Genomic DNA, 24,740 nt, shown 5'->3' on the forward strand with positions numbered 1-24,740 from the left:
GAACTAGAAAACCTATCCAGGTGCAATCTGCACTACGTTATAGTGAAATATGTCACAAGTTTTCTGACGTATGCGAGTGGCTTTTAACATTTGTTTATTAGGTCCCTTTCTTGTCTGTCTGCCTGTTCAGTACAAATTCCACATTTAATTTTAAATGAACTTCCCTGTAAGCTAGAAATCTGACATTTTAAACATAGCCTAAAACTGGATGACAGAGCAATATTGACTCGTTACTTGTCAGTCTCACCGGTGGGGTTAGGCTAGGGGTGAGAAGGCTGGTAATGCCTGACATGTCAGCTGTCCTGCATGACGAGCAAGTTGTGCAGGTAGTATTAGAATGTCTTCCAGGTGGTATGCAAGCAGATATGCACGGATGAGCAGAAAGAGGGTGGAAGAGGACATGAGCATACAGAGGGGGGGAAAAGAGATGCGTGTAGTATATATGACACGTGCACACATGAGCAAAGCCACAGGTAAATAGCTAGTAGGCCCAATATATACATAATGAATGTTCGAGTGCAGGTTGTAGACAAATGGTTGGCGATGTATGGAATTTTGGGTCTGGCCATGAGTCATGCTCGGATAGCCTAAAGGAAACGCGACCTCTCGCTTTGAGCGGAAAATCCGTGTTCGAGTCCCACTCCGGCATAAATTTTCATTGACTTCTTTCCAATATACAGCTAATGGTTGTCCATATTCGCGATTTAGAATGCATTTCAAGCATGTGATATGAGCTCTGCGCTATGCCTTCATTTACTTCATTACTGCGGGCAGCGGGTGACGCTGTCGTTGTGGACCTACTGATACCTGACTTACGACACGACCGCGCCTACTTGTCATCACCGATTTCGTCCAAGTTCATGGTATGTGCTGGGCTTGGCTAGAAATGAGACATAAGTCGGAACACCAGACGGCCAAGTGTTTAGAAAAAAAATACATTTTTGGCGCGGGTTCGGCGAGGCAAGTGTAAAATAAACTGAAGCGCCAAAGAAACTAGTATAGGCATGCATATTCAAATACAGAGATATATAAACAGGTAGAATACGGCGCTGTGGTCGGCAACGCCTATATAAGACAACGAGTGTCTGGCGCAGTTGTTCGATAGGTTACTGCTGCTACAACGGCAGGCTATCAAGATTTAAATGAGTTTGAACGTGGTGTTATAGTCGGCGCACGAGCCATGGGACACAGCATCTCCGAGGTGGCGATGAAGTGGGGATTTTCCAGTACGACCATTTCACGAGTGTACCGTGCATTTCAGAAATCTGCTAAAACATCAGATCTCCGATATCGCCGCGGCAGGAAAAAGATCCTGCAAGAACGGGACGAATGACGACTGAAGAGAATCGTTCAATGTGACAAAAGTGCAACCCTTCCCCAAATTGCTGCAGATATCACTGCAGGACGATCAAAAAGTGTCAGCCTGCGAACCATACAACGAAACATCATCGATATGGGCTTTCTGAGGGGAAGACCCACTTGAGTACCCTTGGTGACTGCACAACACAAACCTTTAGCCTCGAAGGGGCCGTCATCACCAACATTGGACTGTTGATGACTGGAAACATGTTGCCTGATCGGACGAGACTCGTTTCAAATTGGATCGAGCGGATGGACGTGTACGAGCATGTAGACAACCTCATGAATCCATGGACTCTGCATATTATCAGCGGACTGTTCGAGCAGGTGGAGGCTCTGTAATGATGTGGGGCATGTGCAGTTGGAGTGGTATGTGACCCCCGATACGTATAGTTAAGACTCTGACAGGTGATACGTACGTAAGCATACTGTCTCATCACCTGCATCCATTCGTGTCCATATGCATTTCGACGGAGTTGGGCAATTACAGCAGGACAAAGCGACACCTCATGCGTCCAGAATTGCTACAGAATGGCTCCAGGAACACTCTTCTGAGTTTAAACACTTCCGCTGCCCAGGAAACTTCCCAGACATGAACATTATTGAGCATATCTGGGATGCCTTGCAGCGTACTGTTCAGAAGAAATCTCCACCCCCTAGTACTCTTACAGATTTATGGACAGCCCTGCAGGATTCATGGTGTCAATTCCCTCCAGTACTACTTTAGACATTAGTCGACTGCATGCCACGTCGTGTTACGGCACTCCTGCGCGCTCGCTGGGACCGTAGACGATATTAGGCAGGTGTACCAGTTTCCTTGGCTCTTCAGTGTGTATTAGTGTAGTTCCCGGGCCGCAGTTCGCGCAGCAGAAAAGTACAGGACGGTAATCCACTGGTCGTGGGTCGAGTCCCTATTTCTACTTGTTCTGCTTTAAATATTTACTTTACTTACTCTCCAAATATATAGAAATAATACCTAATATATTGTAATTATTAATATTTTCAGAAAAGGAATGAAATGGAAAGGCAAAGGGAAATTTGGGATTTCAAATAAAAGTCCAGGAAGGGATTGTAAGATGTACACGAGAACCACGAGAACTTCGAACATAAAGTTAGCCTAAAGAAGTTCATGACGTCATTCTCCTGCACACAAAAAAGAAAGGCTTCAGACTTTATATCTGTTAAGAATTAGAAATTTTCGAACACCTTTCTCTTAATGATGGTTTCATTGTGAATGAGCAGTTGCAGCTACATAACAAAAATTTCTTTAATACTATAATGCCCTTACTTACAAACTCCTAAATCTGACTCCTTGTTTTCCTCAGAGTAGTCTCTAATATGGTCTTCCTCTCTCCACATCGATATTTGCTTTTCCATTGTCCGCATACATTTTTATTTTGCATAATAGTGGCTGTTGACATTTTGTTAATGTGAGGCTTAATTTCTTCGATTGTTAATCGATGGCGCGACTTGTTTCATGTCCACATTGTAGCAACTTCGGCCTGTGATCCTCTGTGTGATGCCACCTCCAGTGCCTGTTTCCTCTTACCGCTCATAGCGGCGTAGAGTCTGCTACGTCATGTAGCTATAATTTTTACCAAGTACCATTGTTATATCAGTTTTCAATACTTGTAATTTTTATATCGTTCTTAAACGTGATTTTAAGAAGTTATTTCATATGACGAGAGCATCTTGCTCGTAAATCTGTTTTCATCTCCACGACATGTGAGTACAGTCACCTCACAAATTTGCTCTGTGTAACAATCGTCTATTCTTGGTTTTTCTCTATGTCAATAGTTTTGTAATCTTTGTAGGTAATCGTTCTTGGTTGTCCTGATGAAGACGCCCATAGTCGGTGTCGATAACATATCAAGTTAAATTTTATTGCAACCTATTTTCTTGTACGGTTGCTGGCTTACAGCCATGTTTAAAATTGTACAAAATCAGATACTTTCCTCATATTTCAGTTCATGAGATACACATGCAGGAGTGATATCTTTGTAGAAACAAGGGAAGCAGTTATCGTTTCGGCATCTTTCTCAGGTTATAAACGCTACATTTTTACAATTAGATGGCTGTTTTAAAGTTTCTGCAGAAAGGAAAACTTGGTTGACATTCATAAAAGTTTCTCTCTCATCGCACAGTCTGGCAGTAAACCATGCATACCGTGTCATTCCGCCAAATATTAGAGAGAAGATATCTGGAGATGTACAATGAAATACGTTTTCATACTGTCTTCTCGGGATGTGATTTATTTTACTCTCTCGTCGTGACAATTTTACCCATACCAGGAATCCACTGTTCATGTGCAGCTGCCGAGGGCTGTTCGAAGGTTGAAATGAAACTAATGTAATACGAAGTGTTATACGCTTTAATTGCAATTCCTTCTTGGAACATTATTTGGAGAGTCATCGCGAACGCTGTACGTGCATCCTTCTTTGTAAATTTATTTGCAATCCCAAATTTTCCTTTGGTTTTCGTTTTCATAAATTTTATGAAAACACAATATTATGAGCATTTTTAGGTTTATTTACAGTGTAAATAACGTAAACCCAGAAAAGTAACAAAAAATCTCAAGCGTCGCTCAGCATTGACTACAGAAATTAGATCAGATTAGATTTACTTTCATTCCAATTGATCCATAGTGACGAGGTCCTTCAGGATGTAGAACATGTCAGAGAAACAATAATACATGACAAATATTTACAACTGAAACTAATAAGCTAATGTACCTTCCACAGGTCCCAAGTGGAATGATAATCATTTCTTTCAATGAACACTATATGAAAGAATAATTTTACAAACACTCACTAAGATCGCATTAATGCACTGAATTTAAAATTAAAAAAAGTTTTTTATTTATGAGGTAATAAACATATAATAGAACCGTTACAATACTTTTTTACAATAAACACATTACTGCACTGAAATGGTGCAGAAGTTAGATTGTACTTATACACACACACACACACACACATATTTACAATGAACACATTACTGCACTGAAATGGTGCAGAAGTTAGATTGTACTTATACACTCCTGGAAATTGAAATAAGAACACCGTGAATTCATTGTCCCAGGAAGGGGAAACTTTATTGACACATTCCTGGGGTCAGATACATCACATGATCACACTGACAGAACCACAGGCACATAGACACAGGCAACAGAGCATGCACAATGTCGGCACTAGTACAGTGTATATCCACCTTTCGCAGCAATGCAGGCTGCTATTCTCCCATGGAGACGATCGTAGAGATGCTGGATGTAGTCCTGTGGAACGGCTTGCCACGCCATTTCCACCTGGCGCCTCAGTTGGACCAGCGTTCGTGCTGGACGTGCAGACCGCGTGAGACGACGCTTCATCCAGTCCCAAACATGTTCAATGGGAGACAGATCCGGAGATCTTGCTGGCCAGGGTAGTTGACTTACACCTTCTAGAGCACGTTGGGTGGCACGGGATACATGCGGACGTGCATTGTCCTGTTGGAACAGCAAGTTCCCTTGCCGGTCTAGGAATGGTAGAACGATGGGTTCGATGACGGTTTGGATGTACCGTGCACCTTCAGTGTCCCCTCGACGATCACCAGTGGTGTACGGCCAGTGTAGGTGATCGCTCCCACACCATGATGCCGGGTGTTGGCCCTGTGTGCCTCGGTTGTATGCAGTCCTGATTGTGGCGCTCACCTGCACGGTGCCAAACACGCATACGACCATCATTGGCACCAAGGCAGAAGCGACTCTCATCGCTGAAGACGACACGTCTCCATTCGTCCCTCCATTCACGCCTGTCGCGACACCACTGGAGGCGGGCTGCACGATGTTGGGGCGTGAGCGGAAGACGGCCTAACGGTGTGCGGGACAGTAGCCCAGCTTCATGGAGACGGTTGTGAATGGTCCTCGCCGATACCCCAGGAGCAACAGTGTCCCTAATTTGCTGGGAAGTGGCGGTGTGGTCCCCTACGGCACTGCGTAGGATCCTACGGTCTTGGCGTGCATCCGTGCGTCGCTGCGGTCCGGTCCCAGGTCGACGGGCACGTGCACCTTCCGCCGACCACTGGCGACAACATCGATGTACTGTGGAGACCTCACGCCCCACGTGTTCAGCAATTCGGCGGTACGTCCACCCGGCCTCCCGCATGCCCACTATACGCCCTCGCTCCAAGTCCGTCAACTGCACATACGGTTCACGTCCACGCTGTCGCGGCATGCTACCAGTGTTAAAGACTGCGATGGAGCTCCGTATGCCACGGCAAACTGGCTGACACTGACGGCGGCGGTGCACAAATGCTGCGCAGCTAGCGCCATTCGACGGCCAACACCGCGGTTCCTGGTGTGTCCGCTGTGCCGTGCGTGTGATCATTGCTTGTACAGCCCTCTCGCAGTGTCCGGAGCAAGTATGGTGGGTCTGACACACCGGTGTCAATGTGTTCTTTTTTCCATTTCCAGGAGTGTATATCAGTTGGTTCCACTGAAAAATTCAGCAATGTAGTGGAAGGAGTTGGCCATGAATAAATCCATTAGGCTTTTCTTAAACTGAATTTCATTGGTTGTTAAGCTTTTTATGGCTGCTGGGAAGTTATTGAAAATGTGTGTTCCTAAATAATGCACACCTTTTTGTACAAGAGTAAGTGACTTTAAATCCTTGTGAAGATTATTCTTATCTCTAGTACTGATTCCATAAATTAAGCTGCTGGTTTGAAAAAGTGATATATTTTTAATGACAAGTTTCATTAAGGAATAAATACACTCCTGGAAATTGAAATAAGAACACCGTGAATTCATTGTCCCAGGAAGGGGAAACTTTATTGACACATTCCTGGGGTCAGATACATCACATGATCACACTGACAGAACCACAGGCACATAGACACAGGCAACAGAGCATGCACAATGTCGGCACTAGTACAGTGTATATCCACCTTTCGCAGCAATGCAGGCTGCTATTCTCCCATGGAGACGATCGTAGAGATGCTGGATGTAGTCCTGTGGAACGGCTTGCCACGCCATTTCCACCTGGCGCCTCAGTTGGACCAGCGTTCGTGCTGGACGTGCAGACCGCGTGAGACGACGCTTCATCCAGTCCCAAACATGTTCAATGGGAGACAGATCCGGAGATCTTGCTGGCCAGGGTAGTTGACTTACACCTTCTAGAGCACGTTGGGTGGCACGGGATACATGCGGACGTGCATTGTCCTGTTGGAACAGCAAGTTCCCTTGCCGGTCTAGGAATGGTCGAACGATGGGTTCGATGACGGTTTGGATGTACCGTGCACCTTCAGTGTCCCCTCGACGATCACCAGTGGTGTACGGCCAGTGTAGGTGATCGCTCCCACACCATGATGCCGGGTGTTGGCCCTGTGTGCCTCGGTTGTGTGCAGTCCTGATTGTGGCGCTCACCTGCACGGCGCCAAACACGCATACGACCATCATTGGCACCAAGGCAGAAGCGACTCTCATCGCTGAAGACGACACGTCTCCATTCGTCCCTCCATTCACGCCTGTCGCGACACCACTGGAGGCGGGCTGCACGATGTTGGGGCGTGAGCGGAAGACGGCCTAACAGTGTGCGGGACAGTAGCCCAGCTTCATGGAGACGGTTGCGAATGGTCCTCGCCGATACCCCAGGAGCAACAGTGTCCCTAATTTGCTGGGAAGTGGCGGTGCGGTCCCCTACGGCACTGCGTAGGATCCTACGGTCTTGGCGTGCATCCGTGCGTCGCTGCGGTCCGGTCCCAGGTCGACGGGCACGTGCACCTTCCGCCGACCACTGGCGACAACATCGATGTACTGTGGAGACCTCACGCCCCACGTGTTGAGCAATTCGGCGGTACGTCCACCCGGCCTCCCGCATGCCCACTATACGCCCTCGCTCAAAGTCCGTCAACTGCACATACGGTTCACGTCCACGCTGTCGCGGCATGCTACCAGTGTTAAAGACTGCGATGGAGCTCCGTATGCCACGGCAAACTGGCTGACACTGACGGCGGCGGTGCACAAATGCTGCGCAGCTAGCGCCATTCGACGGCCAACACCGCGGCTCCTGGTGTGTCCGTTGTGCCGTGCGTGTGAGCATTGCTTGTACAGCCCTCTCGCAGTGCCCGGAGCAAGTATGGTGGGTCTGACACACCGGTGTCAATGTGTTCTTTTTTCCATTTCCAGGAGTGTAGATTGTGAAGCAGTAGTTAGTATCCCCAGTTCCCTAAACAGGCTTCTGCAGGATGTTCTTGAATTCACACCACTTATAAATCTTATTGCACGTTTTTGTGCCTGGAAAACTTTAGCTTGGCTTCATGGATTACCCCAAAAATAATCCCATATGACATTATCGAATGAAAGTAAGCACAGTATGCCAGCTTTTTCATTTTTATATCCCCTATGTCTGAAACAATTCGCAATACAAATAGAGATTTGTTAAGAAACTTCAGCAGTTCTGTGGTGTGCTCTTCCCAGTTGAATTTATTATCAAGCTGTAATCCCAAGAATTTAACACTGTCCACTTCTTCTATCTGCTTGTCATTGTATGTCAGGTATATACTCGTGGGACCCCCCTTACAAGTTCTGAACCGCATGTAGTGTGTTTTTTAAAGTTTAGTAACAAAGAATTGGCTGAGAACCAGTGATTAATGTCCACAAATATTTTATTAGCCGATCTTTCTAAGACCACACATGATTTGATATTTATTGCAATGTTTGTATCATCGTCAAAAAAAACAAACATGGCATCTGGTAATGTTACTGACGAAAGGTCATTGATATACACAGGAAAAAGTAAGGGCCCTAAGATGGAACCTTGTGGGACCCCACATGTAATTAGTTTCCAGTTGGATGATGCCTGATATCATAATACATGGCTCCTTCCTAATAACGCCCTTTGTCTCCTGCCAGAGATATAAGATCTGAATCATTTTGCAGCATTTCCTGTTACACCATAATATTCTAATTCACTTAAAGGGATATTGTGATTTACACAGTCAAATGTCTTTGACAGATCACAAAATATACCATTTGCCTGCAATTTTTTTTGCCTAATGAATAAAGTACATTTTCACTGTAAGTGTAGATAGCCTTCTCAATATCAGAACCCTTTAGAAATCCGAACTGTGACTTTGACAGTATGTTACTTGGGATAAGATGCTTATAAAGCCGATTGTACATTACCTTTCCTAAAATTTTTGAGAATGCTGCCATAGTGAAAATGGATGAAAATTTGATGCTGTTTCTTTATCACCCTTCTTAAACAGTGGCTTCACTTCAGCATATTTCAACCATTCAGGAAATATTCCACTGATAAACGACTGGTTACACAGATAGCTTAATATGTTACTTAACTCAGAATCACATTCTTTAATTAACTTTGTTGATATTTCATCATACCCACCATATGTTTTTGATTTTACAGATTTTATGATGAACATTACCTCTGCTGAGGTAGTGAGGGTCAAATTCATATTATGAAAGTTGCTTGAAATGTCTGGTCTTAGGTATTCCATAGTAGCACCTACAGAACCTGACAATCCCACCTTTTCAGTAACAGTTATGAAATGTTTTTTAAAAAGTTCTGCAACACTATACACATCTGTCACCAATGTATCATTTACTCTAAATGCTATTTGTCCCTCTTCATGTATGGTTCTACCGATCTCCTCCTTCACTATATCCCGTATTGTCTTTATTTTGTTATCTGATATGACTATCTTTCCTTGTAATATATTTGCTTTGATGTCCATATTACAGTCTTTAATATTTTGAAGTATTCCTTGTAATTGTGCTGTAGCATCAACATCAGAACTGTTTCGGATTGATAGATAGAGTTTTCTTTTTGTTTTACAAGAAACCTCTATTCCTTGAGTAATCCATGGCTTCTTTGTAGACTTTGCTCTAACCTTGGTTAGTCTTGGAGGACAACAGTGTTCAAATAAAGTAAGCACTTTATTACGAGGGTAATCCCAAAAAAGAAGTCTCCTATTTTTTTATAAGTACATAGACCTGTTTATTTCTACAATGGTTTACATCAGTTTGCAGCTTGAACATTTATCTATTTTTCTACATAATCACCATTTCTGTCGATGGATTTTTGCAGACGCTGTGGCAGTTTTTGTATGCTCATGTCATACCAGCTCGTCGCTATGCTGTTCAGAAAGTTATGAACCTCTTCTTTCACCTCGCCGTCGGAGCTTAATTGCAGAGGGCCAAACAAAACAGTGTATTACAGCACAGATCACAGAGCACAGTGCGCAGAGCTCCACCTTCGTTCGACTACACAGAACCACACGCATGCGTCCGACTGTGTAAACCATAAAAAAAAAGTTCAAATGTGTGTGAAATTTTATGGGACTTAACTGTTAAGGTCATCGGTCCCTAAGCTTACACACTGCTTAATCTAAATTATCCTAAGGACAAACACACACACCCATGCCCGAGGGAGGACTCGAATCTCCACCGGGATCAGCCGCACAGTTCATGACTGCAGCGCCTAGACCCCTCGGCTAATGCCGCGCGGCTGTAAACCATCGAGGCGGGTCCGCCAACCAAGCACGGAACGCGGACAACCGGGCTTAGGTAAGGTATAGCTTTAATGAGCACTGTGCTAGTTTGCGACACAGAGGTGAGCCACATCCGGATTAACGGTTGTTATTGTGACATACTGGCAAATGTGTGTGCGTGTGTGTGTGTGTGGCGGGTGGTGGGGGGGGTGGGGTGTAAGAGGGTGTAAGACATGCTATGTGTAGGTCACTAATCTCCGCATCAGAAAATACGAAGCACAGATATTTCAAAGATAGCATACAGAATAGACTTCACATGATTCATAGACACACAGTTCCCTCCTCTGGGGTACTGATGACTGGTGACACGAAGCGCATCCGGTCACACAGTTAAAATAAAACACTTCTGTCAAATCAGAAAAACACTGGGTCTCGCACGACGGAATAAACGCTAGGAAAGGGAAACGCTGCTTATCGCATGTCCACACGTTCACGGTTTCCTGGAAAAAAGGGGATTGGGGAGAGCAGCTTGAAGGTGGTACTGTCAGGATGAGGTAGGTTTCAGCCCACCTGCCATCGTGTTTCTTCCCACTCTTTTTCTTCCACGCGACATATGTTATTGCTTTAAGGTTAGGGACGTGTGTGGATGCATTGACTCTGACACGCACACACAGGCATAGCGGGCGCTTCCACAGGCACAGGAAAGAAAGCAAAAGATGTTCACACTTCGCAGCGTCACAACAACAAATTACACTAGATATATAAGTGCATCTACGCAACATGGAAACAAAAATATATCCAGAGTAAGTAAAGTGCAACGTTTTGAAATTCGATCAACTATTTGTGGAAGAACATTAGGAATGAAGCAGGATGCAAATATCATGAGTAATTTAATACTGTTTAATAGTAGTACCGTAAAGCATGAGAACTGTGTACGATATTGATAAATATGTTTGTAAGAACACCAAATTGTTACAGTAATCACTATACATGCTTTGAAAGAAATTGAAACGCTTATGAGATTTTTATCGCAGTCGCAAAGGACGGTATATAATCTACATTAGTTGCGTAATTGCGACTGCGAAAAAAACAGACCTAAAAACAAAAAACAAAAAATGATTGCTGATGTTCCTTGTATTTTGTACAAAGAATTACACGTACTCCATTTGTTGGAGCTCTTTGTGCGACGGTATTCAGGAAAAATTCTCAGAAGTTCTATTCCACTGTTGCTCAACAAACATAATGAACGTTTTTAACATTTTTATGCAGCGACAGCAACTGATATTGTTTATATAAGAATATACAGCCTACAGTTGCAGGTTAACTTTATCGTTTACCTAGGTTTCAACGTTAGTAATGGCGTCTTCTTCAGAATATAAAATATTATTTAAATGTTTGCCTAAAACAAGCCATGTCCTAAGTCAACTTTATGTATATGCATCAAGTTTTATAAAGTTGACTTAGGACATGGCTTGTTTTAGGCAAACATTTAAATAATATTTTATGTTCTGAAGAAGACGTTATTACTAACGTTGAAACCTAGGTAAACGATAAAGTTAACCTGCAACTGTAGGCTGTATATTCTTATATAAATAATGCACGTAATCCTTCCTCAGCGTTGTCGGTTCGTAGTGACCCACTGGAACACGTACCGCGTCAGATATGAGGAATATCTGGTTTAGATCAGTTAGCCTGTCGAACTGGAAAGGTCAGCCTATGCGACAAATAATGACGTATTCTGGGGGAGTATGAATGATCATTCTTCTTAGAGATCACAACGAAAGAAGGCGCTATACATGTACAGTGGTCAGTTGTTGTCGACCACTCGGCGAAAATTTGAAGCCCATCTGGAATCTGGATTTTCACTGTTGACGAGAATGTGTTGTTGGTTCAAAATGGCTCTGAGCACTATGGGACTTAACTTCTGAGGTCATCAGACCCCTAGAACTTAGAACTACTTAAACCTAACTAACCTAAGGACATCACACACATCCATGCAGGAGGCAGGATTCGAACCTGCGACCGTAGCGGTCGCGCGGTTCCAGACTGTAGCGCCTAGAACCGCTCGGCCAGTGTTGTTGGTGTTTAGCGTTTCACATTGGGAATCAGATGGATATTACATAAAGCGAGTTGCTAAGAGAAAGGAAATTTGAAGTGTTGGTTTGGTTTAGCCAGAGGAACTGGGAGGTAAGAACGTATTCGTATTAAGTAGCGGTTAATATCCAGTAGCGCATTTTTTGTTTCGAAGAAGTTCTGTATGACAGTTAATTTCTGATCAACTGAGAGCTCCAAAAATTTTATTTGCTGCAATATTAATTTATTCCCCATGACCTGCCGCCGTATATGGAGAGGCATTTCAGCAACTAATGTAGATTACATACCGTCCTTTGCGACTGTGATAAAAATCTCATAAGCGTTTCAATTTCTTTCAAAGCATGTATAGTGATTACTGTAACAATTTGGTGTTCTTACAAACATATTTATCAAGATCGTACACAGTTCTCATGCTTTACGGTACTACTATTAAACAGTATTAAATTACTCATGATATTTGCATCCTGCTTCATTCCTAATGTTCTTCCACAAATAGTTGATCGAATTTCAAAACGTTGCACTTTACTTACTCTGGATATATTTTTGTTTCCATGTTGCGTAGATGCACTTATATATCTGATCGATGTAGAAGGCATCACTCCGATACAGGTTCTAATGAAACAGTACAGTGTTTTGTCTAACTTCGTGAATACTGAATTAGAGCCGTTGAGGTAAAAGGCCGCACCGTAATCTTATTGTGGTCCCATCAGCGATCAATACGAGGTGAACACTGTCGCGGGAAGAGCGCTGCACCAAATGTGGGTCAACGCACGGAGAACGTTTGTCACTCCTTACTTTGTAAACCTCCCACATGTCAGAAAAAATACCTACCAGGGTTCACAGATCTGGAAAGAACGCTAAACTCAAGCCATGTCTCTGCTGCAAGCGGTATGAAGAGACTTCTTCAAATACAAGGCGGAATCTTTCTACTGATAAGCGTATGACTATATCAACATGAGTGCCCCACTTCAGCGTAAACCTGTATGAAAAGTTAAACGAAAAATTTTAAAATTTCTCTTTATTATTTGCTGTTAGCATATTCTTTTGTCTCTCTTAAGCTTCTGGGAATTTATCAGTGCAAGTGTATTCTGTTTGCCTATTACTCGAATGTAGTTTTTCAGTTTGAATTAAACAGCAATCGATCTTTACTCTTTTTCTTGCAAGTTTCGAAACTTCGTTGACTACATTTGTCACTGCTAACAAACTCTGTTCACAGGATGGATATCGTGGTGAACATTCTAGCAACGGTTGCCGTCGTTCTGGTGATCCAGCAGGTTTGGAAATTGCTGAAAGCGCAGAAACAGTTGGCATCTAGGCTTGCACATATTCCAGGACCTAAAGGCTGGCCGTTGCTTGGTAATACCTTCGAATTCGGAAAAGGGAATGCACTCGGTAAGAAATCTATTGCTATTTGCTATTATATCATAAGAAACATAAATAAACTTTGTTTAGCTATTCTTAGAAATGTGTTTTTCTAGGCGGAAATCATAGAGACCCATGTCTTTTGTAATATAAAATTAGCAATGGTATTTCACCGAGCGAGGTGGCAGAGTGCTAAGTCGCTGAACTCGTTTCCGGACGACGGAGGATCAACTTCTTGTCCTGCCATTCAGATTTAGTTTTCCCTTTATTTCGCAAAATCGTTTAAGATGAGAGCCGGGGCGGTGCCTTCAATGAATCATGTCCGATTTCCTTATCATACATCTCGACGGTATGTTCAACTCTTATCTTCGTTCTTTTAAATTTTTAGAAATTCAAATAAAAAACAAATCCATCTTTTTTCAGTTTAATCCAGAACTGTTAAAACTGTTTCTAAGCACCATAAAAGTTACTCGAACAACAGTTCTAAAAATTGGTTCAAATGGCTCTGAGCACTATGGGACTTAACAGCTGTGGTCATCAGTCCCCTAGAACTTAGAACTACTTAAACCTAACTAACCTAAGGACATCACACACATCCATGCCCGAGGCAGGATTCGAACCTGCGACCGTAGCAGTCGCGCGGTTCCGGACTGCGCGCCTAGAACAACAGTTCTAAGCGGCTTTTCATGGAGTAGCATATTTACTGTTCACAGTGGTAAAGAACAATGAAAGCAATCTTGGAAGGAAGTTCTTATTACTGTAGAGATTAAAGACAATACTAGGATAATAATAACGGAAGATTAAAAGCCTTACATCAATTTGCAACCAAAAATTCCATTATCGGCTAAAGTTAGAAATATAAAAACAGGGCCGCAACCTCTTTTATTCTGATGCAAAAGTACCACAGTATTAGTGCAAATTGTTCCTTCAAGTGCAATCGTAAACATTTGCTGAGACGTGAATTCACTGGGATTGTTGGAAATGTCACGATCTGTAATGTGCAGTAGATGGAAGTGCAGAATCATAAACGACTTTTGCTACTCAAAATATCCACGGGTATGCTGCCGGTCTATAGTGTCCAACGGGCACAATATTTCGGCGATCATACATGTCGCCATCATCAGGTGAACTGACGGACTGAGCTCCTGTGAACGTGCCGACACGGAGATCCGTACGCTATGGCTGCTCAGAGGGAACTGGGTTCGGTCACGGCGGCGGCCGATTTAAATAAGCTCCGCCCGCGGCGCGCTCCCTCCGCCGTCCGCGCCCCGCGCCCCGCGCCACGGTCGCGCGGTGGAACAGATTGCGACGGCGTCTGAGATGACGTCGGTGTGATGGCTTTGTCCGCCGTGGTCGTCACAACTATACGTTTGCTCGATTTACTCTTGATTAACCCGATCGCTGGTTCCCAAGCCTTGCTAAGATTATAGCCACAGTCACGGTTTATGAGGTCGTCATTGGTGCGAATTTCGATGGCCTCTCTAACAACGCTGTCCCAGTATCTCGATGTCTGTACCAGAATCCTCGTGCGGTCATACTCCATGGCGTGATTTTCCGACAAACAATGTTCAGCGACCGCTGACTTGCTCGGATACATCAGTCGAGTGTGCCTCTGGTGTTCACGGCATCGATCCTCGACGGTACGCATCGTCTGACCAATATACGACTTGCCACATTGACACGGAATCTGGTACACGCCGGCCTTCCTCAAACCGAGGTCATCTTTGGCGCTCCCCACCAGTGCACGAGTTTTATTTGGAGGAGAAAACACAGTTCCGACCCGGTGTTTCTTCAGAATGCGGGCGATTTTCCCCGAGAGTGCGCCTGTGTATGGAATAAATGCGGTGCCTACCTCCTCCCTCGTGACTTCATCCATCTCAACAGGTTGTGCTGCAGTGGTTGGGCGGAGAGCACGTTGAATCTGCCACTCTGAGTACCCATTTTTTCGAAATACAGTTTTTTTTGCTACTTTTCTGTATTCACATACAGCAGCAATGTTATTCATAGATTCTTCTATTACCAATAAACGTTATTCATAGGTTTTACTATTGGTAATATGTGTTGGGAATGCCTTCCCCACTCCTGAAATACCTTTCGCAGTTAGTTTGCTTTTAAATGTGATGGACTGTATCTGCCATCAATAAATTTAGCATCGTATGTACTCAATACTAAACACCTCATAGAGGCCTGCGGAGTATATGTAAAGACAGAGTAGTTATTATCTGTCTTACAAGGGGAGACCACGAAGTTCGGATCATGGTTTACTTCGAGCTTTGTACACTTTTAGTAGTCCATTAGGACACCATAATGTGCAAGCGGCAAGGCATATAGCTTAGATGATTTCGAGAAAATCCCAAGAGAAGTTTTACGCGTCATCTATGTACCAATCCTCTGCGATCCTGTGCACGAGTTGGCGGCGGTCATGTGGTTACCGTTCAAACACTGCAATCGGTGGCTCGCTGGATGGAGTCCTGTTGATATTTTCTTTTCTTTTGTTTTTAATTTGCATTTCTTTCAACACTAGTCATATTATTTCGTATATATTACATCTGAAACGTAATATGATGAATAGACACATGTACTTGCCTGAACTTTTATGGAATTTCCAATGTTATTTGGTTGTCTGCTAATTTTTATTATTGCAACAAATATTATACTCATTATTATAGAACAAGTAAACGACCAAACACAAATTTTTTCCTGAAAATGTATTCCTACCGTGACTGCCGAGATTCCTAATACCTACAATTGGGTATGCCGAGAAATGCTTTGGATCAGGACTTTTCGATCTGCAGACACAGGTTTCAAGGACGAGGTATAGACTTTAAAAGCTCAAGTCAAACATCGATAAATAATACTTTAAATAGCTTCATTCACTAATATAGTGAGTTACAATATGCCAGAATATGATGGTAATGTAAGATTAATTGCCGGATCTGCTTTCGACATTATAAGTTATAGGATAGTATTCTTCATACAGACAAAAATTAAAACGGCATCTACTACATCGAATGAATGCAGTTTTCAGCATGCACAAGGAATCTTCAGAGTTTCTAAGGAAAAACAAATCTGGTTTACATTTTGAAAATTTCCTCTTTCTCTCAATAATTTGGATGCAAACCACGCGTAACGCAATACTGTCGTAACTGTCGATGGCTAAAATTGGCGATGTGCCATTGAATGTATTTTAATAACACTTGGCTAGAGAAATAAAAGTGGCATAATTTTTGTTGCAGTAATAAAAATTGGTAAACAGCCAAATAACACTGAAGATTCAATAAAAGTTCAGGGAAATTAACGTGTCATCATTATATTATGTTTCAAATATAACGTGTACCAAGTAATATGACTAGTGTTGAAACAAATATAATTTAAAAGAAAAAAAAAGATGAGCGGGACTCGATCCAGCGATCCACCGCTTAAGGAGCTTGAACGCTGACCGCATGACCTCTGCCAGCTCGTACTCAGTGTCGCAATGCACCGGTACATCATTGACGCTTAAAACTTTTCTTGCGATTTTCTTGGAGTCACCTAAGTAGTACGCCTTACTACTTTTAGATGATTTTGAGTACTGTACTATTAAAAAGATACAAAGCCTATAGTAAATTCAAGATGCGAAAGTCATGACATCCTCTTGTTAGAACATTGTCCTAGGCCAACATCGTTGTGTGCTTCTGAACTCTAAATTTGTTTTCTGCTTTGTAACACAAGTTTGCCGTCCAATTAGTTACTGTAAATCTTATATATTTACGCTACCCTGTCACACTCATGCGTCCTCTTAAAGACGCAGCACGCGTGGTAGCCGCGCGGTCTCTGGCGTCTTGTCACGGTCTGCGTGGCTCCCCCCGTCGGAGGTTCGAGTTCTCCCTCGGACATGTGTGTGTGTGTGTGTGTGTGTGTGTGTGTGTATGTGTCACCCTTAGCGTAAGTTAGTTTAAGTTAGATTAAGTAGTGTGTAAGCTTAGGGACCGATGACCTCAGCATTTTGGTTCCATAAGACCTTACCACAAATTTCCAGTTTCCTAAAAGATGCAACGAGCAATTCCAACAGCTGAATGCTGAACTTCAGTACTCCACAGCGAATGACGTGCGCGTCTTTCAGTTTATCTTACTAGTACACTCTTTATTTTCTCGCCTATAAGATAGTTCTATCCCATACTCCCCTGCGTATATACTTTACATTTAATAGTAGATTTATTCCTTTTACATACACCGATGAGCCAAAATGTTATGACCACTGCCCGGCGTAAGATGCGGATTGCAAATAACCGACTGTGGCAAAGAGAAGATTGTTATGGCCTTGGCGCCTGGGAACGAGCATCCCGGATACGGTGAATCTGGTAGGCTGTGCGCTTACTAGTATCGTTAGAGTCTGTGTAAAGTGGTTGAAGAACGGTAAAATCACAAGTAATCGACAAGATGTTGTTGATCATTGACTCTCATCAGTGAGGGTCGAAGTAGTATGCTTGCACGCTCTGTAAAGAATGGCAGGTGATCTGTGGCATATGTGATAACAGAGTACAAATCTGGTGCAGGTGCATGTATTTAGGAGCACACAGTTCAGAGAACATTATTGAACATGGTTACACCAGGCTGATGGACATGCCAAAATACGTCACTTTCCAGGTGAACGGTGCTAGATACATGCAGCGCACCACGGACACAAGCCTTCGAAGGCAGTTTATGTTATGGGGGACATCCACGCAGGATTCCATAGGATCTGTGGTAGTAATCGAAGACACCATGGCAGCCGTGGACTACATGAACAATATTGCGGACCACCTGCATGTCTTCCCCATTGGCAATGACATCTTCCAGCAGGATAACAGTCCATATCACAAGTCCAGAAATGTGCTGCAGCCGTTTGAGGAGCATGATAGTGAACTCTCATTCATGTCTTGGCCACAAAATTCACTAGATCTGAATCCAATGGAACACACCTGGGAGACTAATGGGCGCCAGCCCTGTGCACGCATACAACGACCACAGGATTTACTGATATTGCGTGTGTTCAGACATCTGGTGCCACATATCTCCAGGTACCTACTATGGACTTGTCGAAACCATGTCACGCCAAAGCCGGCCGGGGTGGCCAAGCGGTTAAAGGCGCTACAGTCTGGAACCACGTGACCGCTACGGTCGCAGGTTCGAATCCTGCCTCGGGCATGGATGTGTGTGATGTCCTTAGGTTAGTTAGGTTTAAGTAGTTCTAAGTCCCATAGTGCTCAGAGCCATTTGAACCATGTCACGCCAAACTGCATTTAACTGTCACGATATGTGAGTTGCGATGGTCACTTACGTTCTTCGTTTGCTTTTGAGTGTTTTGTGATCCCACAGATGTCTTGCAGAAATGAATGAGGCCTACTGACTACCTGTAACATTACACAAACTGTTGTATTCAGAGATCTGAGAAGAGTTTTATTTATTTGTTCTCGTTACAGATTGTTCTCGTGAATCTAGAAAACATCATATAAACCCATACACGTGAGGATAATAATTATTACTACATGTTACATACTAATAACGCGATGTGCACAATGGATAAAATATTTTCACTCCCAAAGTGTCGTAAGGCTAATACCGTTTAACACCACCTCGCGCCTTGATAATGGCCTTATCATTTAGGAAAGGAAGAGGTTCCACAGATATTTCAGGTATAACATTTCCAACTAAATCCACTCACTGATGATTAGACGGCATAGACCTTCTAAACTGAGGTTATGCTTGTGGCTACGTTTCACCCACTGTCCAAAGGGTCCTTAACACGTTCTGTGTGGTTAAGGTGGGGTGATTTAAGGGGCCAGTCGAAGCACGATATTCTCGAGTGTTCCTCGAACGTGGAACGTAATTGAGGAGTCCTGCGAACACTGCTGCCGCTTCTTGGACGGCAAGATGCTCACAGCATATTCATCATGCTGATGTAGAAGAAAAGACAACACTTGGTCACCGAGAAAGTTGAAATAAACGTCCCGGTACGTTACGACGGTAACCTAAATGAGTGGTTCTCGGTCATGATACGAAAAACACACCCAAAACATCACGAAACCCTACACAACCTGCGGATTAAACGCCTCTTTGGACCGCCGGCGCACGCATCGCCTTTAATCATTTGAAAAGAGACGAAATCGCGAATCGTCGGATCACACATCAACCAGTTACTGTCCAATTTCTCTGCTGTTTGGACCATTGAAGCTGTGAAGCTCCATATGCCTCTGTGATCAATTGCCTTTTGCTATGTACCTGACTCTAAATGCCGGTTCCATGCAGTTCAGTTTCCAAAATTCACTCGAAAACTGTGTAAGACTGACTTGCATTCCTTGAAAACAGAAATATTGTGAGGTTTAGATCCGAGTTACTAACAAGGCTTGGCACTCATCTCCTGTCCCTGTTGGTTAGGATCGTTTTACTCTGAAATAAGTCATGGTAATGAAGTTGGTCGGTTGCATGGAATCATTGTAATAAGACAGGTACTACAACTGGCCATACCAAACGACGACTCTGCAGATTGATGTCAGGACCAGTTTAACATGTCAAAACCAGGACCCAACTAAAGCAACGGCAGTGGCATTCCTGTCTCATTATCACGATGCGTGTGTCGTATATACAAATGGGTCCAAGTCTAGTAAAGACGCTGGAAGTGCTTATTGGGTACCACGAAGCAGACAACAAGCCCTGTTCAAGCTGGATCCACACTCCACTATTATTGACATCCTTGCTGATTGCCATTTTCGAAGCCCTATTGTTCACACAGACGTCCACGTCAGACGTAATGGTCATCCTGTGTGATAGTATCTCAGGCCTACAACTGATTACAAACCATCATCATAGTTGTACCAACCACATAATGGCAGCAATTGTCGATTGTGTTTCGAGTGCAGAGGAACTGTCGCAACATCGTGATGGTGTGGATGAAAGGCCATTCTAAGATACCTGGCAATGAGCAAGTAGATGCCGTAGCAAAGCAGGTGTCTCCGTTTGGAGCTATTAAATATGATAAACTCCCTCTCACAGATATGATACCCATTCTCAGAAAGCGGTTGTCCTCAAATGGTTCAAATGGCTCTGAGCACTATGGGACTCAACATCTGAGGCCATCAGTCCCCTAGACTTAGAACTACCTAAAACTAAGCACATCACACACATCCATGCCCGAGGCAGGATTCGAACCTGCGACCGCGACACCACTGGATGAATCGCCTAGAACCGCTCGGCCACCGCGGCCGGCGGTTGTCCTCAGACTGGCAGGAAGAATGGTCGTGGACATCTAAAATCAATGGCAGTCACTACGCACTAGTTCATTCCACGATCCCAAGAGTATCATGTTATGATAAGGCACAAATATCAAGGAGCTTCACGACAATTACACCACGGCTGAAATTTAATCATTGGTAGTTCAACCAACACCTCTGTCGGGTCAACGTTAACGCCAACCCTCTATACGTTTGAGGAGAGGAAGAATATTCAAACAATATACAGGGTGACAATTATTGAACTATATGAAATAAAATCGTCATAACTTCTGAACGGTTTGCGATAGGACGTTGAAGCTGCACATTTGACCGCGGGGTGTGATGGGAATTAGTATGTGCAACCACACGCGCCTTGTTGTTGCCGATCATTTGCACATGAAAATGTCACGGTACGTGCCTGAGCGTATTGCGCTTGTGAAAGCCTACTATGCTAGCAATAGCAACCCATCTGCGGCTCAAAGGAAGTTTGGACAGAGTTGAAGCTAAATACAACCAGTTCAAGTGTGCTAACAATCAAGAATTTGATTTGCAAGTTTGAGAGAACCGGTAGTATTCATGATAACAGTGTTGATAATATCGGTCGTCCAAAAAGGGCGAAAACACCTGAAAACCTCTAAAATCATGCGCTATGTTTCAAAACAGCTCCAGGAAATTGATCAGACGAGCTGCACAACAGGTGAGAATCAACTGGAGACGCTGCTACAAATTGTTGTTGAAGACCTGCAGCTCTTCCCATACAAAATTCAAACCTATCAACTACTAAGTCCCAGGGCCATGGAAAAACGGTTGTGTTTCTCTAACACGATTGTCCACAGAATTAACGAACAGAACTTTGATGGTTTGGTTTAGCGACGAAGCTCACTTTCACTTGGATGGGGTCGTCAATAAACAAAATTGGCGCATTTGGGGGACTAAGAATCAGCATTTCGCGATCGAGAACTCTCTTCACCCTCAACGGGTGACTGTATGATGCGCAATGTCCAGTCACGATATAATCCCTTGATGGTACCTAACGGGCGGTACGTGAAGGTTTTTGGAAGAAGATTTCATCCCCATTATCCAAAGTGACCTTGATTTCGACAAGATGTGGTTCACGCAAGGCGGAACTCGACCTCATCGAAGCAGGAGCACTGCTGTCCTGGAGGAGCACTTTGGGGATACCCAGAGGCCACTGCCATGGACCTCAGTTGGCAGCCATATTCTCCGAATCTGAACACATGCGACTCCATTTTGTGGGGCTGTATTAAAGACAGTGCACAGCAATAACCTCAAAACCAGTGCTGAGCTGAAACCAGCCATTCAGGAGGTCATCGACAGCATCGATATTCCGACGCTTAAGCGGGTCATGCAGAATTTTTGTCTTTTTTCATATTCAGTCATTGTCATCCTGCATTTCTACAGTATCCTCAGAACACGTATCACACGAACGTCCTTGCAAGTTATCTTCGCGCTCTTGGTCATCAGTTCCCAAGTAGCCTCCAAATCTTGTTCGCGTTCAACGATGAAGCAACGTATAAGCTACTGTACGTGTTTGTGAACGGTGCCAATATCAAGATATAGCTCCCTATGCTGCTACACTAGTGCTCCTGATACTTACACCCAAACCACCAGACGTCAGACTCTCAGGTCGATACCAAACGTTGTGTGTCGATAGAGTATCAATCAAAACACCGATTTAGTTCGTGCTGTGTGCTATCGTCCAGTAGATCAGAACCACGGAGTATAGGAAAAGCATATCTGTGAGGTGTAAATGTGAAGGTCTCTGGTATGTGAGCTGGTAGCGCGTTGGGTCGTCGTGCTCACGGTCCGGACATGCCGGCACGGTAGCTCAGCGTGTTCGGTCAGAGGGTTAGTTGCTCTCTGTAATAAAAAACCGAAGGATCAACGATGAATCTGAACAGGTGTCATGGGACGTCCACCCCGAACAAATGCAACAAACAATAACGAACAAAATGAGATCAACTACAACAAAATAAAGAGTTGGAAGTTTCTTAACAGTTTACGCGTGAAAATGTTATATGGGAGAACATGTTTCTGACATGTAAAAGAACGTTTCGGATTTTGTAGCATTGTTCTTTTGGCAGTCTGCTTTCACTTCGTTAGTTGAAAGTAACAAACCTATAGCATACATTTGTATAACACCACACCTATACATACAAATGTACTCTAACTTTCAACTAACGAAACGAAAACAGACTTCTAAAAGAATAGTGCTACAAACTCCGAAACGTCCTTTTACATGCCAGAAAAATGTTTTCACATACAACAATTTCACGCGTAAACTGTAAAAATAGAAAAAAAGCAACACCAGTACTGGGCTTCGAACTCGGGACCATTACCATGACGATCGAACGCTCTATCAGCTCACATACCAGAGACCTTCACATTCCCCGCTCACAAATACTGGTTTCCCGTACTCCGTGGTTCTGGTGTTACTTTCAGTTACCATTTACACATATTAAACTGGACGACAGCACACAGCACGAACTAATTCGGTGTTTTGGTTGATACTCTATCGACATACAACGTTTGCTACCGAACTGGGTGTCTGACGTCTGAACGTTTGGGTGTTAGGATGCCAGGGGAAGACCAAAGTGCAATTAACTGACTATATCCTGTCGTATTACTCTGCAGGCCATCGAACGCTTAGCCTCTAAATTAGGTAATCATCGACCTAGACAAATATTCAGTCGTATATCCGTAGCTTTTGAAACAATTCTTACAGGACTTACAAAGAACATTTTATTCATAATTTAGATAAATATTCATTCATTTGGACTCAATTTGGAATATCCTAAACGTCTACCAACGGCGATTTATTATTTCTTCTTGTGTTAGCAGTAGGATTTTTGTAGTATACCAATACTATATATTCTGTGTTCCATTTTCTTCTTGTTACTCGTTTTAGTATACTCTGATTGTAAAACTTGTTTTAGGTCGAATCAGTCCTTTGTTAGTCCTATTTTACATTGTACCTGGATACAACTTAAAATAATGTCACTATTAATTGTCAAAACTAATTATAATATAACATGTCCTGTGTTTGGATGGCTGAATGGCACGTTCAGAAAGATAATAAATTAAAAAAAAACATATACAGGATGAGTTAAGTAAGACGTAACACCACTTTTATTTCCTGAACGGTTACACATGTCGAAACGCGGTTTTTGGAAAATGTTAGAGCCTCGAGGCGCACGTACGTTTTTGTTCGGTAAATGTTTGTAGCGCTGGTATCAACTGTTTAAAGTAAGTACATTTCTTTAAATCTACATCTATATCTACACTCTGAAAATCACCGTGAGGTGCATGGCTGAGGGTACGTTCCATTGTACCAGTTATTATGGTTTCTTTCTGTTCCATCACGTACGGAGCGCGGGAAGAGTGTTTGAATACCTCTGTGCGAGCAGTAATTATTCTAATCTTATCCTCACGACCCCTGCGCGAGTAGTATATTCCTAGAGTAATCATTTAAACTTGTTTCTTGAAACTTTGTTAATAGACTTTTTCGGGAAAGTTTACGTCTGTCTTCAAGAGTCTGCCATTTCAGTTCCTTCAGTATCTCTGTGACATGGAACCGTATACTTTTTGTAACTGCATTAGATAGTTCTTGGGAAGACAATTGCTGTGATATATCGTTCGTTGAAGTTGACGTTGAAACCTGTCGTAAAAAATTCGAGAAATGCCTTAGAATGTGAGAGAGCACGGTCGCCGGAAACAGCATTTGTGGTGCAAACACTGCCAAGCATGCGTCTGGGAACGGGCTGCGTTGTTGTATACCGTAAGGTAGGCCTGCGCTACGGGAATAAAGCTGTATTTCCGCTTGAACCAACTTACGACCTAAATTCACGTTCACCTACGGATGTTGTTTATGGAAATACGACATAGGCAAGAACCTAGCGCATCACAAAGTGCTTAGGAAAACTATTTCACATTTGTGTAGCGTCCCAGATTTACGTGAGCTGAAACAGAGAAATCAGCTGTACATTCTTCAAAAATAAAAACGTCTTATACGCTACAAAAAGCAACTACTGTATTAAATATATAAATGTTAGAACGGAGATTTGACCTATCTTTTCCTGAACTTGGCTGTGTGCTTCTTAGAGGTAAAATACATGCTATCGGACAACTATTTCTAGCTTCACTTCTCTAAGTTACATCATATGCGATACATTCGTTGAACTAAACATT

General features: G+C 43.2%; 1 protein-coding gene across 1 annotated transcript in view; it reads left to right on the forward strand.

Moving 5' to 3' along the window:
* The window catches only part of LOC124721710 (cytochrome P450 4C1-like), a 255,403-nt gene that overhangs the window by 136,468 nt on the left and 94,195 nt on the right, over positions 1-24,740 (forward strand). Inside the window, exon 3 of the mRNA XM_047246795.1 lies at positions 13,157-13,332. Within this exon, the coding sequence (XP_047102751.1) occupies positions 13,158-13,332 (175 nt within the window). The 5' untranslated portion in view covers position 13,157. The remainder of the gene's footprint in view (positions 1-13,156; positions 13,333-24,740) is intronic.

The sequence above is a fragment of the Schistocerca piceifrons genome, chromosome X (assembly GCF_021461385.2).
Source record: "Schistocerca piceifrons isolate TAMUIC-IGC-003096 chromosome X, iqSchPice1.1, whole genome shotgun sequence".
Lineage (NCBI taxonomy): Eukaryota > Metazoa > Arthropoda > Insecta > Orthoptera > Acrididae > Schistocerca > Schistocerca piceifrons.